Raw genomic sequence first — 18,133 nt, forward strand, 5'->3', positions numbered from 1 at the left:
TAGGAGATTCCTTTCTAATTACTTAAATGCTAAGTGTCCCATTCCTAGCACCCCTGGGCAGATGGGACTAGATCGAAATTTCCTATGTACTGAGGAATCGTAATGATTTGTTTTTCCTGAAAGGAAATGAGTGGAGCTTATCAGTTTTTATTTTATGATTGTAGATTTTTTTATTCTGTTCCTGAACAGGATTATGGGGCTGCCATCTTTCCTTTATTAGAGATATGCTTTACAGTAGCCTCATGGGCCATAGACACAATAGTCTGGAGGGGACCTCATTGCCTTCTATGGGAGATTTTTCTAGACATGCTCGGTGATCTGTGCAAAGGTCATTGTATAAGAAAGAAATAGATGAGACGTGACCATCGCCTACTGTGAACATTGGATCCTGTGTTATCTATATGTAGTTCATGTTTCATTGTAATCCTGCCTGTGATGATAATCATATGACTGCTGAAATGTCATCTGTACAGACCAAGAAGGGGAGTTTATTATTAGGCTTAGGGGCCAATGCAAAAACGGCAAGATTTTATGATTTTTTTAAATTCCAAATGGGGTGGAATTGGAAAAAATGCATTTCCTCCACCGGTTTACGTATTTTGGTCCCACGGCATTACATTTGTGGCAAAACTGACCTGTGCCCTTCATTCTCTGGGTCAGTACAATTACAACGATACCACATATGTTTAGGTTTTTATGTCTAAAGTGTGTAAAAACGAAATTTAAACTTTGAGAAAAAAAATCACCATAGTCTGACCTCCATAACTTTTTTTGTAGTTATATCTACTGAGCTGTGTGGGGGCTCAGTTTTTATTGATACTATTTTGGAGTGTGTGTGACTTTTTGATCACATTTTATAAAAAAAAAATTGGGGTAAGAGAAGCAATGAAAAATGGCAAATTGGGCATTTTGACCCTTTTTTCATTACGCCATTCCCTGTATTGGAAAAAAAAAAATTATTTTAATATTACGGGCGTTTTTCATCCATTCATTGATTAATCCACCTGCTGGCCAAAATAAGAACTGCAGCTTTAACGAGACCCAGCGTATTAAAATCAATTACAAGCATTCTCATTGGTCGCAGAGGATGCCAGTAAGAAGCCCAGAAGGGTTTTTCACCCTTTAAATGCCGTGATCTAACACGATTACAGCATCTCAAGGCTTTTTTTTTATTTATTCTTTTACATTTTTTATTTTCATTAAGGCAAATTGAATGTATACATAAATTGTTGATTGTGCATAAATACATTTGGATATAATGCTTCCACTTACAGTCAATAAAAAGCCTTATACACTGCCTGTCCCAAAGAAAAGTCGCCACCTGGATTTAACTAAGCAAATAGTTATGAGCCTCCTATTGGATAATTACTGCATGGGTGACTATCTTTCAGCTGGCAACAAGTTATTTAACCCCAACTGGTGTAATGAGTTTCTTCTCATTTCTTAAACAACCATGTCGAAAGACATCTCATGGAAAAGATGTTAGTCTGTTTGAGAAGGGTCAAATCATTGGCATGCATCAAGCAGAGAAAACACCTAAGGAGATTGAAGAAACTACTAAAATTGGGTTAAGAACTGTCCAACGCATTATTAAAAACTGGAAGGATAGTGGGCACCCATCGTATTAGAGGAAGAAATGTGGCGGAAAAAAAAATCCTGAATGATCGTGATTGGTGAACGTTTGGTGAAATCAAATCGAAGAAAAACAACAGTAGAACTCAGGGCTATGTTTAATAGTGAAAGTAAGAGCACTTCCACACGCACAATGCGAAGGGAACTCAAGGGATTGGGACTGAACAGCTGTGTAGCCGTAAGAAAACCACTAATCAGGGAGGCAAACCAGAAAAAAAGGCTTCAATTTGCTTGGGAGCATAAAGATTGGACTCTGGAGCAATGGAAGAAGATCCTGTGGTCTGATGAGTCAAGATTTACCCAGTTCCAGAGTGATGGGCGCATCAAGGTAAGAAGAGAGGCAGATGAAGTGATGCACCCATCATGCCTAGTGCCTACTGTACAAGACTGTGGGGGCAGTGCTGTGATCTGGGGTTGCTGCAGTTGGTCAGGTCTAGGTTCAGCAACAGTATGTGCTCCAAGAATGAGGTCAGCTGACTTCCTGAACATACTGAATGACCAGGTTATTCCATCAATGGATCTTTTCTTCCCTGATGGCACGGGCATATTCCAAGATGACAATGCCAGGACTCATTGGGCTCAAATTGTGAAAGTGTGGTTCAGGGAGCATGAGACATCATTTTCACACATGGATTGGCCACCACAGAGTCCAGACCTTAACCCCATTGAGAATCTTTGGGATGTGCTGGAGAAGGCTTTGTGCAGCAGTCAGACCCTACTATCATCAGTGCAAGATCTTGGTGAAAAGTTAATGCAACACTGGATGGAAATAAATCTTGTGACCTTGCAGAAGCTTATCAAAACAAGAATGCGTGCCGTAATCAAAGCTAAAAGGTGTTCCAACAAAATTTTTTGGGTGGCAACTTTTTTTGGGACGGGCAGTGTACCTTATCAAACAGGATTTTTATGTTCCCCACCTTTCCTCCCTCCCTTTCACCCCATCCCTCTGCACAATCTACCTTTTTTCTATTAATACCTTGTTATCTTGTTTTGGTTTAAGTCTCCATTGATCCGCTTATTTATTTCAGCTGACCCATGGTTTTCCTTCACTGATATAGTATCGTTTTCTACACTCCTGTCTGTCCTTAGGATTTTGTGATCTATTTATCCATCTGAAGTCTGCCTAATCTATTAGTATGTTTCCCTAAGAGGCACCATGTTGTCAATTGAAAAGGTGCTACTATCATTTGTATTCTTCATCTGTTGAGAAACTTTCAATAAAAGTCTGCCATTTTTTTTAAATGCATGTGTCATTTTTGTTTTTTTACTTTCTACCTCCACTAGTTCCAGCCTTATGCATTTCTTTAACTGAAGAATCACTTCAGAGGGTTGTGGGCTTCAACCAATGCGACAATAGACAACTCTTTGCTGCCAATAGAAAGAGATGCGCTATCGTCGGAACATGTTAGTGGAGTTAGTTTTGTCTAGCAGTAAACTACGTAATTTCCCCAGAATTCCTTTACCTTAGGGCATTGCCAAAGACCATGAAAAAGGTTAGTGTTTTCTAAGTGACATTTGGGACACCTGGACAATTTGTCTGTTTTAGCTTTCCTAGTATAAAAGCCATAGATGGCTCTATGAATTATACGGAACTGAGATACCCTCTTCCATCCCTCCAATACCTCTAGTGGAGTATTTAATTCCGGTATTTCTTTCTTCCAATTATGAAAAACTGTTTCACCGATGTCTTACTTCTTATATCTTTATATATATAGATGCAAGAGTGACATTCGCATCTTTCTGTCCGATCATCAGATCAAAGTCGTTCTGTGGGATTTCATTAGAACAACAAGTGAGCTGATGATACTAGAATATGACAAGAAGGAGGAATCTGTCACTCCTGTTTTCAATCTGATGTCCTGAAAAGTTTGATATTTTCCCTGCTCCTCGTCCCAGAAGTCAGATAGGGTTTGGGATCCTTGCCAGTTTAATGGTCTCTCTGTTGCTGCTGTGCCCAGTTGTTTTATATCTAGATATTTAGAGCACTGGAAGTTCAGTCATTTTTTAGTGACATATTCCCTCTAATAAAAATAAAAAGTATGAGAAAATTGTAATCTTAATGGGTACCTGAGATTCTTCTGGCGCACCTTTGTTATCCTCTGTATAACCTCTTAGAGAACTGTGACATTTCAATAGAAGATTTCTGGAACCATCTGTGGGTAACACACATAATTAATGATTTGGTTAGGATCTATTACCACAACTCTAATCCTTAAGGCTTTAACCACTTGCCGACCACCTATTGATTATATATGTCTGGGTGGTTGGCACATATCTGTGCATGGACATTTCTAAATGTCCTTGTAGAGATCAATGACAGCAGGGCTCCCCATAAAGATCAGAAAGAGGCTATGGTGCCTCCTGCTCAGGTCCCAGTGGTTATGTGGTCACTGGGGTCGGGTGTGGGTGTGAGCTGCTGGGTTGTAGCAGACCAAGATTAGCTCTGCTCCAAGGTTATACAGCCCTGTACAACCTCTCTGACAGCAGTACTCCACCTGTAACTGGAGCTAATATGTCAGCCCCAGTTACGTGCAAAATGTAAAATGAAAAATAAAAAAAATACAAAATTAAAATAAAAACCACCACACCACTTCTAGCCCTGCTTCCAGCTACCATATTTTATATTTCCTGTATATTAAAATGACATTAAAAAAATTGTGCTATTAAAAACAATATTTCAATTATGTTAAAAAACGTACTTATTTTCCTGGTTATAAACAATAAAAACAAAAAATACCAAAATAAAAATAAAGCCCCATATATAACTAAAAAAGGCACAATTTTTTTTTACGTAATGGGGGAAAAAAAGTTATGGCTGGCTTTCAAAGACACAAGCACTAAAAAAAGGAAAAATGCACCTGGTCAGGAAGGGGGTAAATGGCCTAGTATTGAGCTGTTTAATTATTTTTCTGACAGTTTAATTTCTATTGTCCTATCAACAAGATGGTCCTGGTGGGGACCCTAATAATTTTCCCCTACAAAGTCATGAAGAGCTTTCCACAGTGTGATTTCTGGTGTTGACATAACAGGCTATCATAAGCTACATGGTCAAAGGGGTTAGACAATTTCTGGCTATTGTCAACTAGTGTGTATTTCAAGTGTTTATAGCATTTACTGATAAGGCCTTTTTAGCCATTTGCTAGTTTTCAAAAGCAATGCCCCCTTTTTGGGGAAGTCTGCTGTGCCGTCTGCATGGAGGTCCTATTCATAAGATGGCTGTTGATGGAGGGGCTTGTGACCCAACACGTTACTCGCTTGTGCTAGATTTCTGACTGCACAAGTGCAGTATGTCTGAACAAAGACTTAGTGACAAGTAAGGTCACCTACCTCTCTACCAGCAGCCACCCTATGGATGGGACCTCCATGAGGATGGCAGAGACTTGCCAACAAAGGGGACATAACTTTTGAAATAAAGAACTCAGCACGAAACATTAAAAAGGGTTATATTAGTAAGTGCCATATATTCATCATAGACAACCAAATCTCCAGTCTTTAGTTAAATTTGCAAAGTCACAGCTTTCCTTGTCCGAGTATCTAAGCATGCTCACAAAGAAGGGCTTAGGGACACTATTAGAAACTGCCCTACTAACTGTAACCTACAGTGGTGTTTGAAAGTTTGTGAACACTTGAGAATTTTTTTATATTTCTAGATAAATTTGCCCTAAAACTGCATCAGATTTTCATCTGAAAGTAGATAAATTGAAACAATTACAAACCCAACTCACAGTCAGACAGACTGTGTACAAATGGAGGAAAGTAGTCGACCAAGAAAGATGATACCAAGAGCAAGGCATGTAATAGTCCATGAGGTCACAAAGGAACCCAAGGTAACCCCTTAGTAACTAAAGGCCTTTTTCACATTAGCTAATGTTAATATTCATGAGTCCACCATCAAGAGGACAGTGAATAACAATGGTTGGCATAACAGGATTGCAAGGAGAAAGCTGCTGCTCTCCAAAAAGAATATTGCTGTCCATCTGCAGTTTGCTAAAGATCACCTGCACAAGCCAGAAGGCTATTTGAATAGTGTTTTGTAGATGGATTAGACCATAACAAAACTTTTTGGTTTAAATGTTTGGAGAAGGGAAAATATTGCATTCCAGTATAAAAACCATATCCCATCAGTGAAATGTGGTGGTGGTAGTTTCATGGTTGTGGGTCTGTTTTCTCCACCTGGACCAGGGCAGCTTGCCATCATTGATAGAACAATGCGTTCCAAATTAGGCTACTTTCACACTAGCGTTCGGGGCTCCGCTTGTGAGTTCCGTTTGAAGGCTCTCACAAGCGGCCCCGAACGGATCCGTCCAGCCCTAATGCATTCTGAGTGGATGCGGATCCGCTCAGAATGCATCAGTCTGGCAGTGTTTGGGCTCCGCTCCGCTCAGCAGGCGGACACCTGAACGCTGCTTGCAGCGTTTGGGTGTCCGCCTGGCTGTGCGTAGGCAAACGGATCCGTCCAGACTTACAATGTAAGTCAATGGGGACGGATTCGTTTGAAGTTGACACAATATGGCTCAATTTTCAAACGGATCCGTCCCCCATTGACTTTCAATGTAAAGTCACAACGGATCCGTTTGCATTATTATGAACATGGTAATGCAAACGGATCCGTTCTGAACGGATCTAAGCGTTTGCATTATAGGTGCGGATCCGTCTGTGCAGACACCAGACAGACCTGCTCCGAACGCAAGTGTGAAAGTAGCCTTACACCAGCTAATTCTAAAGGAAAATTATGATTACACTCACCGGTAATTGGATTTTACAGACCCCACGACAGAACCACAGAGAGGATCCGCCCCCAGGGACAGGAAACCTGCAGAATAAAAAGGTGGAGCCTCTCTCCAACCTCAGTGGTTTACAAAGAGTCACTCCAACCCTAGGTTAGTTCATCTAATTATGTATACATTTTTATTTACTTTTTGCTACACCCTGCGCAACTTAAACCGAGAACCATGAAACACCAGGCAGGGAATAAGTAAGGGTGCTGTCGTGGGGTCTGGAAAATCAAATTACCGGTGAGTGTAATCATTTTTCCCTTCCCCCACGACAGCACCACAGTGTAATGACCGGTGTCACGCACAGGGAGGAAAACAGGGAAAGCCCTGCCTAAGGGAGAGGGAAAGGTGGTGACCCCTAACTCACCTTGCGGCTGGCACCTGACTGCCCTGACGTCCCAACCGCTGCGACTTCCTGACCCCTGGTAAAACGGAGTCAGGCGTGGTTCTCGATACCCTCGTGACAGTACCCCCCTCTCTACGAGGGGCCTCCGGACACTCAGGACCAGGTCTCTCAGGATGAGAGGCATGAAAAACCCGAACTAACCTGTCGGCGTTTACCTCAGACGCAGGAACCCACATTCTTTCCTCGGGACTGTAACCTCTCCAATGCACCAGATACTGAAGAGACCGGCGGACCCGACGAGAATTAACAATTTTGAATATCTGAAATTCTAGATTACCATCCACGACAACAGGAAGGGGTGGCAGCGGTGATGGTTCTAGAGGTGGAACATATTTTTTGAGTAACGACTTATGAAAAACATTATGAATTTTAAATGTCTGAGGTAACTCCAGGCGAAAAGCCACGGGGTTGATGATGGCTACAATTTTGTAAGGGCCAATAAACCTAGGACCCAGTTTCCAAGAGGGAACCTTCAATTTAATATTTCTAGTAGACAACCACACATAGTCATTCACTCCTAGGTCCGGACCTGGCGACAGTCTCTTATCAGCCATGCATTTGTATTTACCTCCCATATTTTTCAAGTTAGCTTGCACCTTCTGCCATACCGATGAAAGAGATGACGAAAACCGTTCCTCTTCGGGAACCCCAGAAGACCCCCCCTCTTTGAAAGTACAGTATTGGGGATGAAAACCATATGCACCAAGAAATGGTGACTTGCCAGTGGATTCCTGACGACGATTATTTATGGCAAACTCAGCTAACGGTAAATATGATGACCACAACTCTTGGTTTTCAGACACAAAACATCTTAGATATGTCTCAAGGTTTTGGTTGGTACGCTCAGTCTGTCCATTCGACTGAGGATGGAAAGCTGAGGAAAAGGACAAGTGTACCCCCAAACGGGAACAAAAAGCTTTCCAAAATTTAGAAATAAACTGGGTACCCCGATCCGAAACAACATCGGAGGGGACCCCGTGAAGCTTCACGATTTCACTGACGAATACCTGAGCAAGAGTCTTAGCATTAGGTAGTGCGGGTAACGCAATGAAGTGTACCATTTTGCTAAACCTGTCCACTACCAAAATAACTGTTTTACCCGCAGACAAAAGGTAAGTCAGTGATAAAATCCATTGACAGATGTGTCCACGGTCTATTGGGAATGACGAGTGGTAATAGAGACCCTGCAGGACATGTATGTGAAACTTTTGCGCGCGCACAGGTAGAACAAGAAGACACAAAATCCAATACATCCTGACGCAACCTTGGCCACCAAAAACGACGAGACAATAGCTCCAAGGTTGCTTTACTACCCGGGTGCCCAGCAAGTGCCGAATTATGATGTTCCTTTAATAATTCAAAACGTAGGTTCAACGGTACAAACAATTTCTCTGAGGGGCAAGATACCGGGGCGTCCCCCTGGGCCTCTAACACCTTCCCCTCCAAAACAGAGTGTACCGCAGAGACAACCACTCCTCTTTGTAGAATGGGCACCGGATCACTCACATTACCCCCTCCAGGGAAACAACGAGATAGTGCATCAGCCTTGGTGTTCTTTGCCCCAGGACGATAGGTAATAACAAAGTTAAACCTGGTAAAAAATAGCGACCACCTAGCCTGTCTAGGGGTGAGACGCTTAGCTGATTCGAGGTACAGGAGATTTTTGTGGTCCGTAATCACAGTGACGGGGTGGACTGCCCCCTCTAAGAAGTGACGCCACTCCTCAAACGCAAGTTTAATAGCTAATAGTTCCCTATTGCCAATATCGTAGTTCTTTTCTGCTGCAGATAGTTTTTTCGAAAAGAAAGCACAAGGACGCCATTTGCCAGGAGACTGACCCTGAGACAGCACCGCCCCCACTCCCACCTCTGACGCATCGACTTCTACAATAAAAGGCTGAGCGACATCAGGTTGGACTAGTACAGGTGCTGAGGTAAACCTGTCTTTTAGAGAGGAAAAAGCAACTTTAGCGGCGTCAGACCATTTAGAAAAATCAGTCCCCTTCCTAGTCATGTCAGTAAGCGGTTTTACAATAAGTGAATAATTTTTAATGAATTTCCTATAGAAATTCGCGAAGCCCAAGAACCGTTGTAGTGCTTTGAGGTTCTCAGGAAGATCCCAATCTAAAATTGCCTGGACCTTCCTAGGATCCATACGGAAGCCTGAAGCAGATAAAAAATAACCCAGGAATTGTATTTCCTGAACGGCGAAGACACATTTTTCAATCTTAGCATATAATTCATTCGTCCGTAGGACCTGCAGTACTTGTCTGATATGCTCCTCATGTGTTCTCAGATCAGACGAATAAATTAAAATATCATCTAGGTATATTACCACAAACCTGCCGATTAGATGACTAAAAATGTCATTAACGAAATGTTGAAAGACGGCAGGAGCATTGGTCAGACCGAAAGGCATAACTAGATTTTCATAATGCCCCTCAGGGGTGTTAAACGCTGTCTTCCACTCATCCCCCTTCTTAATACGAATCAGATTGTAGGCCCCCCTAAGATCAAGTTTGGAGAACCACCTAGCACCCGCAATCTGATTAAACAGGTCAGGAATGAGAGGAAGAGGGTATGGGTCTCGGATGGTTATCCGATTAATTCGCGAAAATCTAAGCAAGGACGCAGGCCCCCATCTTTCTTTTTAACGAAGAAAAACCCTGCAGCCACGGGTGAAGAAGAGGGCCTGATGTGTCCCTTAGCCAAGCTCTCGGAGATATAATCTTTCATGGCTTGTCTCTCTGGACCCGAAAGATTATATAACCTGGTCTTGGGTAATTTTGCGCCGGGAATAAGGTTAACCGGGCAATTATAAGGACGATGAGGTGGTAACTTCTGACAACCCTTTTCAGAAAAAACATCCTCAAAATCCGAAATAAATGTAGGTAGGGTAGTTATGGAGGCGACTAAGCAATTGCTATTTAAGCAATTTTCTCTGCACTGCTCACTCCACTCCAATATCTCCCTGGCCTGCCAATCCACTACTGGATTGTGCGCTACCAACCAGGGAAGACCCAGCACCACCGGAGTGGGAAGCCCCTCCAGAACATAACCTGAAAGCATCTCGTTATGGTGGTCCCCTACCCGAAGGTGTAAATTATGAACAATGTGGGTGAGGTTTCTCTGAGACAGGGGAGCAGAATCAATAGCGAATATGGGAATGGGTCTCTGTAACGTACAGAGAGACAAACCCAAAGTGCGGGCAAAATGGGCATCTATCAAATTTACCCCTGCTCCACTGTCTAAAAAGAAAGAAATAGTCTCCGTCTTATCACCAAGAATAATAACCGCTGGCAACACAAATTGCGATGTACGTATGGAGGAAACGTATACCCCCCGGCTGACATCCTCCACACAGCCTGGGGTTAGTAGTTTTTCAGACGGTCTTTTGTTTCTGAGGAAAGAAGGACAGACATTAATGAAATGACCCCTCTCCCCACAAAAAAAACAAACCCCACGCCTACGGTGAGCCTCAGGAGGACGGACCTGACGAGTAGTTCCTCCTAGCTGCATAGGCTCGTCTAAGTCCGTACAGACTAACTGCTGCTTGAGAGGAGTTACCAATTTCTCCGGTTCTTTCAACCTGTCCCTAAGGCGTCTCTCTATACGGATAGAAAGGGACATAACCGCATCAAGGGAAAAGGGGGTCTCATATAATGCAAGCGCATCCTTAACCCTTTCGGATAACCCAGAGCAGAACTGACTCCTGAGAGCCGGGTCGTTCCATTGGGTATCCGTAGCCCACCTATGGAATTCAGAGCAATACTCCTCTACCGGCCGTTCTCCTTGTAAGAGTCTCCGTAATCTTGATTCAGCCAGTGCTACTCGGTCAGGGTCGTCATATATGAGACCCAAGGCCCTGAAAAACTCATCCACTGACCGAAGAACCTGGGAATCAGTAGGTAAAGAGAACGCCCAGGACTGCGGGTCCCCTTGCAGCAGGGAAATAACAACCCCCACCCGCTGATCTTCATTACCAGAGGAGTGAGGACGCAGTTTAAAATATAACTTACAGGCCTCACGGAATGTCAAAAACTTGTCCCTTCCCCCAGAAATTCTGTCAGGGAGAGGGACCTTGGGTTCCGCAACAACCTGGTTACCAGTAGCAACTGCTGGGCTTGCGGTCAGTTGTAATTGCTGCTGTTGCTGGAGGACCGACGCCTTCAATCCTACCACCTCCAAAGACAGGCCATGAAATTGTTTGGACAGAGCAGCAATTTGATCCATACTGGATTCTAAGTAGGTAAAAAAAAAAAAAAAATTTTTATTTTTTTTTACCTACACAAAATAAGGGCCAGAGATAATGTAATGACCGGTGTCACGCACAGGGAGGAAAACAGGGAAAGCCCTGCCTAAGGGAGAGGGAAAGGTGGTGACCCCTAACTCACCTTGCGGCTGGCACCTGACTGCCCTGACGTCCCTAAACGGGTTCCTCACCCGTGCGGCGATCACGTGCCTAAACCCTGGCTTTCCCTGAAATGAGCCCTAGATAGTGAACGGGCCGGTGGGATCGCTAGTCCGCACCACTGCACTAAGAGGGAAACACCAGGGAGAGGACAGACAAACACAGACAAACACAAACACCCAGGTGGACGACAACAACTGTCCACAAAGGTCCAACAGGGATCCGGAGGGTAGCGTTCTGAATCAACAGTCAGAGAACGCAGCAACACAGCTCCAGTGGGTCAGGATAGATGTCCAGGCAGGAAGCTCTATCTCTGGCAACCAGAGAAGTGTGAGAGAGGAATATAAGGAGGTTTGGGAGTGCTGGACAAGGAACAGCTGAGGAGAAGGAGCTACGGATCCCTGAGTGAGCCAAAAGGGTTTGCAAAGCAAACCCAGAAAGCTACCATAAGGAAAACAGCCCTATCTTAAATAGAGCATGCAGCCAACCGCTGCGACTTCCTGACCCCTGGTATAACGGAGTCAGGCGTGGTTCTCGATACCCTCGTGACACACAGAGAGAGATTACAGAGAAGAATACCCCTTCCTTATAGGGGGCCACCACTTGCAGAAGTAGAAGGAGAAGACCATGGGCAGCCCTACAGATTTGCTCAATAGAAACATAAGCCCTTCCAGCCCAAGAGGTAGAGACTGCGCGAGTAGAATGTGCTCAGGAGAACTTCCAGAAGAGGTGTAAGCCAGATAAAGAACGGTCCTAATCCATCTGGCTAGTGAACTCTTTGAGGTCACCTTACCCTTAATTATGCCACAAAGAGAACAAAAAGAGCAGAAGACTTTCTACAATCCTTGGTTACAGTATACCCCTAGGGAACATACAGTATAAGGCATATCCTGACATCCAGACTGAAAATGCAGCCAGGCACGGGCTCAAAAGGCAGCCAGCCGGCCAGACAGGCACGGGCTCAAAAGGCAGCCAGCCGGCCAGACAGGCACGGGCTCAAAAGGCAGCCAGCCGGCCAGACAGGCACGGGCTCAAAAGGCAGCCAGCCGGCCAGACAGGCACGGGCTCAAAAGGCAGCCAGCCGGCCAGACAGGCACGGGCTCAAAAGGCAGCCAGCCGGCCAGACAGGCACGGGCTCAAAAGGCAGCCAGCCGGCCAGACAGGCACGGGCTCAAAAGGCAGCCAGCCGGCCAGACAGGCACGGGCTCAAAAGGCAGCCAGCCGGCCAGACAGGCACGGGCTCAAAAGGCAGCCAGCCGGCCAGACAGGCACGGGCTCAAAAGGCAGCCAGCCGGCCAGACAGGCATCGACGCTACAGGCGTTCAGCCGACCAGGCATAGACGCTACAGGCGTTCAGCCGACCAGGCATAGACGCTACAGGCGTTCAGCCGACCAGGCATAGACGCTACAGGCGTTCAGCCGACCAGGCATAGACGCTACAGGCGTTCAGCCGACCAGGCATAGACGCTACAGGCGTTCAGCCGACCAGGCATAGACGCTACAGGCGTGTGGAGCGGGCTCAGCGCAGAAGCCCACTACATACAAATCCTTGCGCATAATGCCGTACATGTACGGGATTATGTGTTAAGAGGTTAAAGAAAATAAGGTTCAAATTTTGGAATGGTCAAAGTCCTGACTTTAATCAAATGGAAGTGCTATAGAAGGACATGAAGTGAGCATTCCATGCATGGAATCCCATCAACAAAAGAGTTTAAGCTGTTTCATATAGAGAAGAGAAATGTACTAAAATTCGAACAAGACAACATATAGGACTAATCAGCAATTACTGGAAATGTTTAGTTAGACAAGCGGTCACACCAGGTACTGAGAGCAAAGGTTCACATACTTTTGCCACTCAGACATGTGATATTGGATCATTTTCCTCAATAGATAAATGTCTACTATTTTTTACTCATTTGTTTGATTTGGTTATATTTATCTACTTTTGGGACTTGTCTGAAAACCTGATGTAGCTTTAGGTCACATTTATGCTGAAAGATAGAACGTTCTAAAGGGTTCACAAACTTTCAAGCATAACTGTACATATATTTTTACACAATCACTGCATTTCACTGTCACTGTTGTGTCTGAAGTGGTGACAATGACCTGAGATGGTTGAGGCCAGTGATTGGCTGCAGCAGTGTATGGGATGCCACCAATGCAGTCACAACAATATGTCACTGGTAGCAGTCCACAGCGAGTATGGACCGGCAGCGCTAAATCAAGGCAGGCTAGAAAGGTTAAATGGAAGTGCTTTTATGATTTTATCAGGGCCAAGGCAGTCTGCATTAATAAAAAGGTGATGTGGACAACAAATGTAATAATTAGGACAACCCAACAGCATCCCTTTAGATGTCTCTGTCCCTATCAAGGTGGTAGTAGACACTCCTTTAAGCAGATGGATCAAATTTTCTCTCTGGGTCAGAATCAGCTTAAGGCCCCATGCACATGACTGTATTTTTGTTCTTCAGCCGATCTGCATTTCTTCTGGATTGGATGTGGAACCATCCATTTCAAATGGGCCACAAAAAAAATGTGGACCGCACACCATGTGGTGTCTACAGCCATATGTCTGTTACACCATCATGCAAAAATAATAGAACATGTCCTATACTTGTCCATGTTGTGGACAAGAATATACATTTTTAACAAAAAGCAGGACATGTTTCATGAGAAAATGTGGAATGAACGCGGTCAGTATCTGTTTTGCAAATCAGCGATTTGTGGACTGTAAAACAGTCATGTGCATGGGGCCTAATTAAAATGATTATGTTGTCCAATATTCCATATCTACTACCCCTTTATCTAGAACTGATAGGCTTTAGTGGACACCACGTTAGGTGCCATTACTAGGTGTCATTTTTTTATTATTTTTGCAGCCAGTTGGCACACCTTTTACAGACACATTACTGTTCTATAGTGCAAAGATCTCAGCATCTAGGTTTCCTATTGCACTTCCAATCTCTTAAAATGTTACCCCAGTCTGGGTTAAAGAAATCTTGACACCAAATTCAGAAATACTGAACTAGCTTGACAGGACTCACCCAACCCCTCTACCCCCGGCCTAATTAAATAAATCCATACGCAATCACTCAAAAACTGTCCGAACTCTTTAACATCCTTGCATTGTATATGGAAGGGATATTGGTATCCTAGCTAATGTACAATGAGAAAGGCATCTTGGTCACCCAATGATACTTCTATTAACCACACCGATAGGCAGATGCAATTCTACATCCTGCATAGAGCCTATTCTACTACCCTAATCTCTGTGGTACATAGATGTTGGTGCCAAGAGGAGCAGGGCTCGTGTTTCTACGTTCTCTGGTTCTTCCACAGAATAAAAGGTCTTGGGAGAAGCTCCTTAAATTTATGAATGATGAAATTAGCACCAATGTCACTGCGCCTTAAAATCCAGCCGCTGTAGACCCAAGAAATGTGGAATCAATCTATGCTAGTACCTTCATATCGGAAGCTCCATATTACACAAAAAGGCAATTGTCCACATCATTATACGGCGGCAGTCAATGTTAGGCTCGTAGCGTGTTCTCTCCTCTCTGTATACATGGCCATAACTGTTGCTTGTTTATAGACCAGTTTCCTCTACTATGCAAAATGAATGGTCCCTTACCTATGGAGTTCAATGGATGACATTTTTCCAATTTCTTTTCCTTATAGAAACCTGTCTCATCTTCTGAACAATTTTCATCCTAGGTGAAGGATTAGAGAGTGACAACCTGACACCTTAGAGGTGACTGACACATAGAACGATATGGTCATTATCCACACAGCGCTCACCTCTCCAGTCAGCAGGTGAAGGATCTTGCTGGTGAGTTCTAGGATCTCATTGCTCCTTTCATGTATCAGTGACTGCGGTAATACCGTCATTTGTTCTCCGGCTTTTTTCAATGGCACATAGTCCTATTATAAGGGTAGAACACAACGTAGGGATATAAGAACCAGACTAAAGTGATGTTATGTAATATTTTCCTCAATCCAATTCCTTTCTGCTGTGTCCTGGTTTTAGTAATTGGAATGTCATGTGACATAACTCCCACAATCCCCCTCTCCTATCATGTCCCTGTCAAATTTACCTAGATAAGAGCGGTCATCTGACATACCTCATGAAATCCTTCCCTTGCGTAGTTGCCAACGGTCTGGAATTTGGCAGGACTGTACCTGATTTTCAGAGACAGCCCCAGCAGATTTGGGCTGTCCTGTGCCGAAAACGAGTGTGACTAACTAAAACCCTACCCATAAATGGGTGTTCCCAGCCAGCATTGGGGGCGTTCCCATTATACATAGCTTGTTTCCTTAGTTACGACCACCCTGTAATGCAGCAACAGTGGTCGTGCTTGCACACTTTAGGAAAAAGCACTGGCCTATGTGCGCTCCCATGGTCCAGCCACCAGAGACTAAGGCGCCTTTTCCTATAGTGTGCAAGCACGGCCACCGCTTATAGATTACAGAGTGATTGTAACCATGGAAACGAGCAATGTACAATGTGATGGAAAAATGTATCAAGCCGGTAAAGGAGGCAATATGGGTAATCACAATACATTAGTAAGTGCCTTGAAATTAACTTTATCTACATGATAAATGCCACTTACTGAAGTGACAACCCCTTGGTATAAATACAACACAAAGTAGGTAATGCTCCAGATTTACAGGTCGAGAGGGTCCCTCACCTCTCCAGTCAGCAGGTAGAGTATCTCCAGGGTGAGCTTTAATATCCTCTTAGTCATACGATTACTGTTCTTCTCCATACTGAAGCCTCAGAGAACAGACTGTAGTTGTAATGCAGGTGACTCTAGAAACAGACATACACAGAGAATCGATGTTTACTGCACGCAGCCCGGCAGTGACGTCTATGACAATTGATGCTGTCTTCAGGTTTTAGCACAAAAAAACATTTTATAAGCTATTCCACAGTGCGGTGCCGGATCTGTCACACCACAGACTCCAGCGGTGCACACTGAAAGGGATTTTCCAGGATTTTGATACTAATGACCTATCCTCTGGATAGGTCATCAATATCTGATCGGTGAGGTCAGACACCCAGGACCCCTGCCGGCATCCGGTGAGCGATTCTCACAGCTCACCAAGCACAGCCGCTATACAATGTACGGCGCTGTACTTGGTAAGCAGAGAGAGGGAGCGGGACTGACAGGAGCGCAGGTGCCTTCTCAAACAGCTGATTGGCGGGGTCCCGGGTGTCAAACCCCCACCCATCAGATACTGATGACCTATCCTGAGTATCAAAATCCTGAAAAACCCTTTAACATGGTACTAATAGAGTCATGGATACAGATGTGAATATAGCCTTAAAGGGAGGAACAGGTGAATATGCTGGAGCCGCCAGTGAGCGTTCCATGAATTCAGCCACAAGACTTACGTCACAGCACTTTAATTAGATGCCATATAGTCAGGCGCAGTGGCGGATTTCCCCGTAATGGACATCTGTCAGCAGATTTGTACCCATGACACTGGCTGACCTGTTAGATGTGTGTTTGGCAGCTGAGGGCATCTGTGCTGGTCTCCTGTTCATATGTGCAGCATTGCTGAGAAAAATTATGTTTTATAATATGCAAATGCAGCTCTAGGAGCCACGGGGACGTTGCCTTTACACCTAGAGGCTCTGCTCTCTCTGCAACTGCTGCGCCATCTCCACTTTGATTGACAGGGCCAGGTGTAATGAGGTTTTCACTGCCTGGTCCTCTCAAAGTGGAGAGGGCACAGCAGTTGCAGAGAGAGCAGACCCTCTAGGTGTAATGGCAATGCCCCCATTACTTCTAGAAGTTCATAGACAGGGATGAGCGAACCTGTGTTTTCAAGTTTGGCGTACAGGTTATCTAAGGTTCAGGTTATCTAAGAATTCTGTTATGGATTCCGCTACCACGGACCATGAGTTATTGTCTGTGGTAGCGGAATCCATAACGGAATTCTTAGATATCACGAACCTTGTACGCCAAACTGGAAAACACAGGTTCGCTCAACACTAGTCATAGTCAATTGGAATTCTTTAAGCTTTACTTTGTTTTCCTATTCTGGAAGCACGTGTGCCATACACAAAGATCAGCGCTCCGTGAAGTCATACAGGTAAGTACAGGTAAGCTACTTTCACAGTGAAGTTTTGGCTCTCCGCTTGTGAGATCCGTTCAGGGCTGTCACAAGCGGTCCAAAACGGATCAGTTTTGCCCTAATGCATTCTGAATGGAAGAGGATCCGCTCAGAATGCATCAGTTCAGTCTCCATTCCGCTTTGGAGGCGGACACCAAAACGCTGCTTCATGACGAATGCATGCAGTTGTATTATTGTAACGGATCCATTTTTGCAGATCCACGGTGGATCCGCTCAAACGAAAGTGTGAACGTAGCCCAGACGGTCAATCCTGCTAATCTGACACACATGGAAAATAGACCCCTGGTGAAATAGTGGGGAATCTAATAGTCCAGCATTAGGACTGCGGTGACAAGTCAGCAGCACATCTGCACGGAGAGGGATCCAGAAGTTGCAGGTGCACATACATTACATAACAGCTTCCGTTACCCCCCTCCACCAGCAGTAAATATGGCAGGGCCCTACGCATAATAATGATGACTGCCACCTGTCCTCTCTGTTTCAGGGTCCAGGCACCCAGGGCTCCACTCTCACAGATGTCACAAAGGCTGAGCACCCAGCACAGTTCTGCACGCGTGCGCAAACACCCAATGGCTTCTCTACCTGTGGGGCGCATGCGTTAGCCGCGGGATGTGACGTCAGAGTGCGGGCGGCACGTTTCGTGTTCATGTGAAATACAATGTTGTGTGACGTCCTAGAGCATCCTGCCTGCTGCAGGGGAGCTGAATGGTGAAGCGGGGATGGTAAGGATCCCTGCTTCACCATAATTGATCGATAATAGGAAAAACGG

The 18,133-nt window shown here is 44.6% G+C and overlaps 1 protein-coding gene across 3 annotated transcripts in view; it reads right to left on the reverse strand.

Annotated features, from left to right (window-relative positions):
* The window catches only part of LOC122939811 (zinc finger protein OZF-like), a 38,468-nt gene extending 20,533 nt beyond the window's left edge, over nt 1–17,935 (reverse strand). The window contains exons 1-5 of one of the 3 annotated variants that reach the window (XM_044295981.1): nt 17,831–17,935; nt 15,912–16,033; nt 15,022–15,144; nt 14,855–14,933; nt 3,700–3,785 (exon numbers count right to left, since the gene is read on the reverse strand). In XM_044295981.1, coding sequence (XP_044151916.1) covers nt 3,700–3,785; nt 14,855–14,933; nt 15,022–15,144; nt 15,912–15,989 — 366 coding nt within the window. In that variant the 5' untranslated portion in view covers nt 15,990–16,033; nt 17,831–17,935. Of the gene's footprint in view, nt 1–3,699; nt 3,786–14,854; nt 14,934–15,021; nt 15,145–15,911; nt 16,034–17,750 lie in introns of all 3 variants that reach the window. The other 2 variants (XM_044295982.1, XM_044295983.1) reach the window with 2 other exon arrangements.
* Nucleotides 17,936–18,133: the final 198 nt, after the last annotated feature.

This window comes from Bufo gargarizans, chromosome 6, assembly GCF_014858855.1.
Source record: "Bufo gargarizans isolate SCDJY-AF-19 chromosome 6, ASM1485885v1, whole genome shotgun sequence".
Lineage (NCBI taxonomy): Eukaryota > Metazoa > Chordata > Amphibia > Anura > Bufonidae > Bufo > Bufo gargarizans.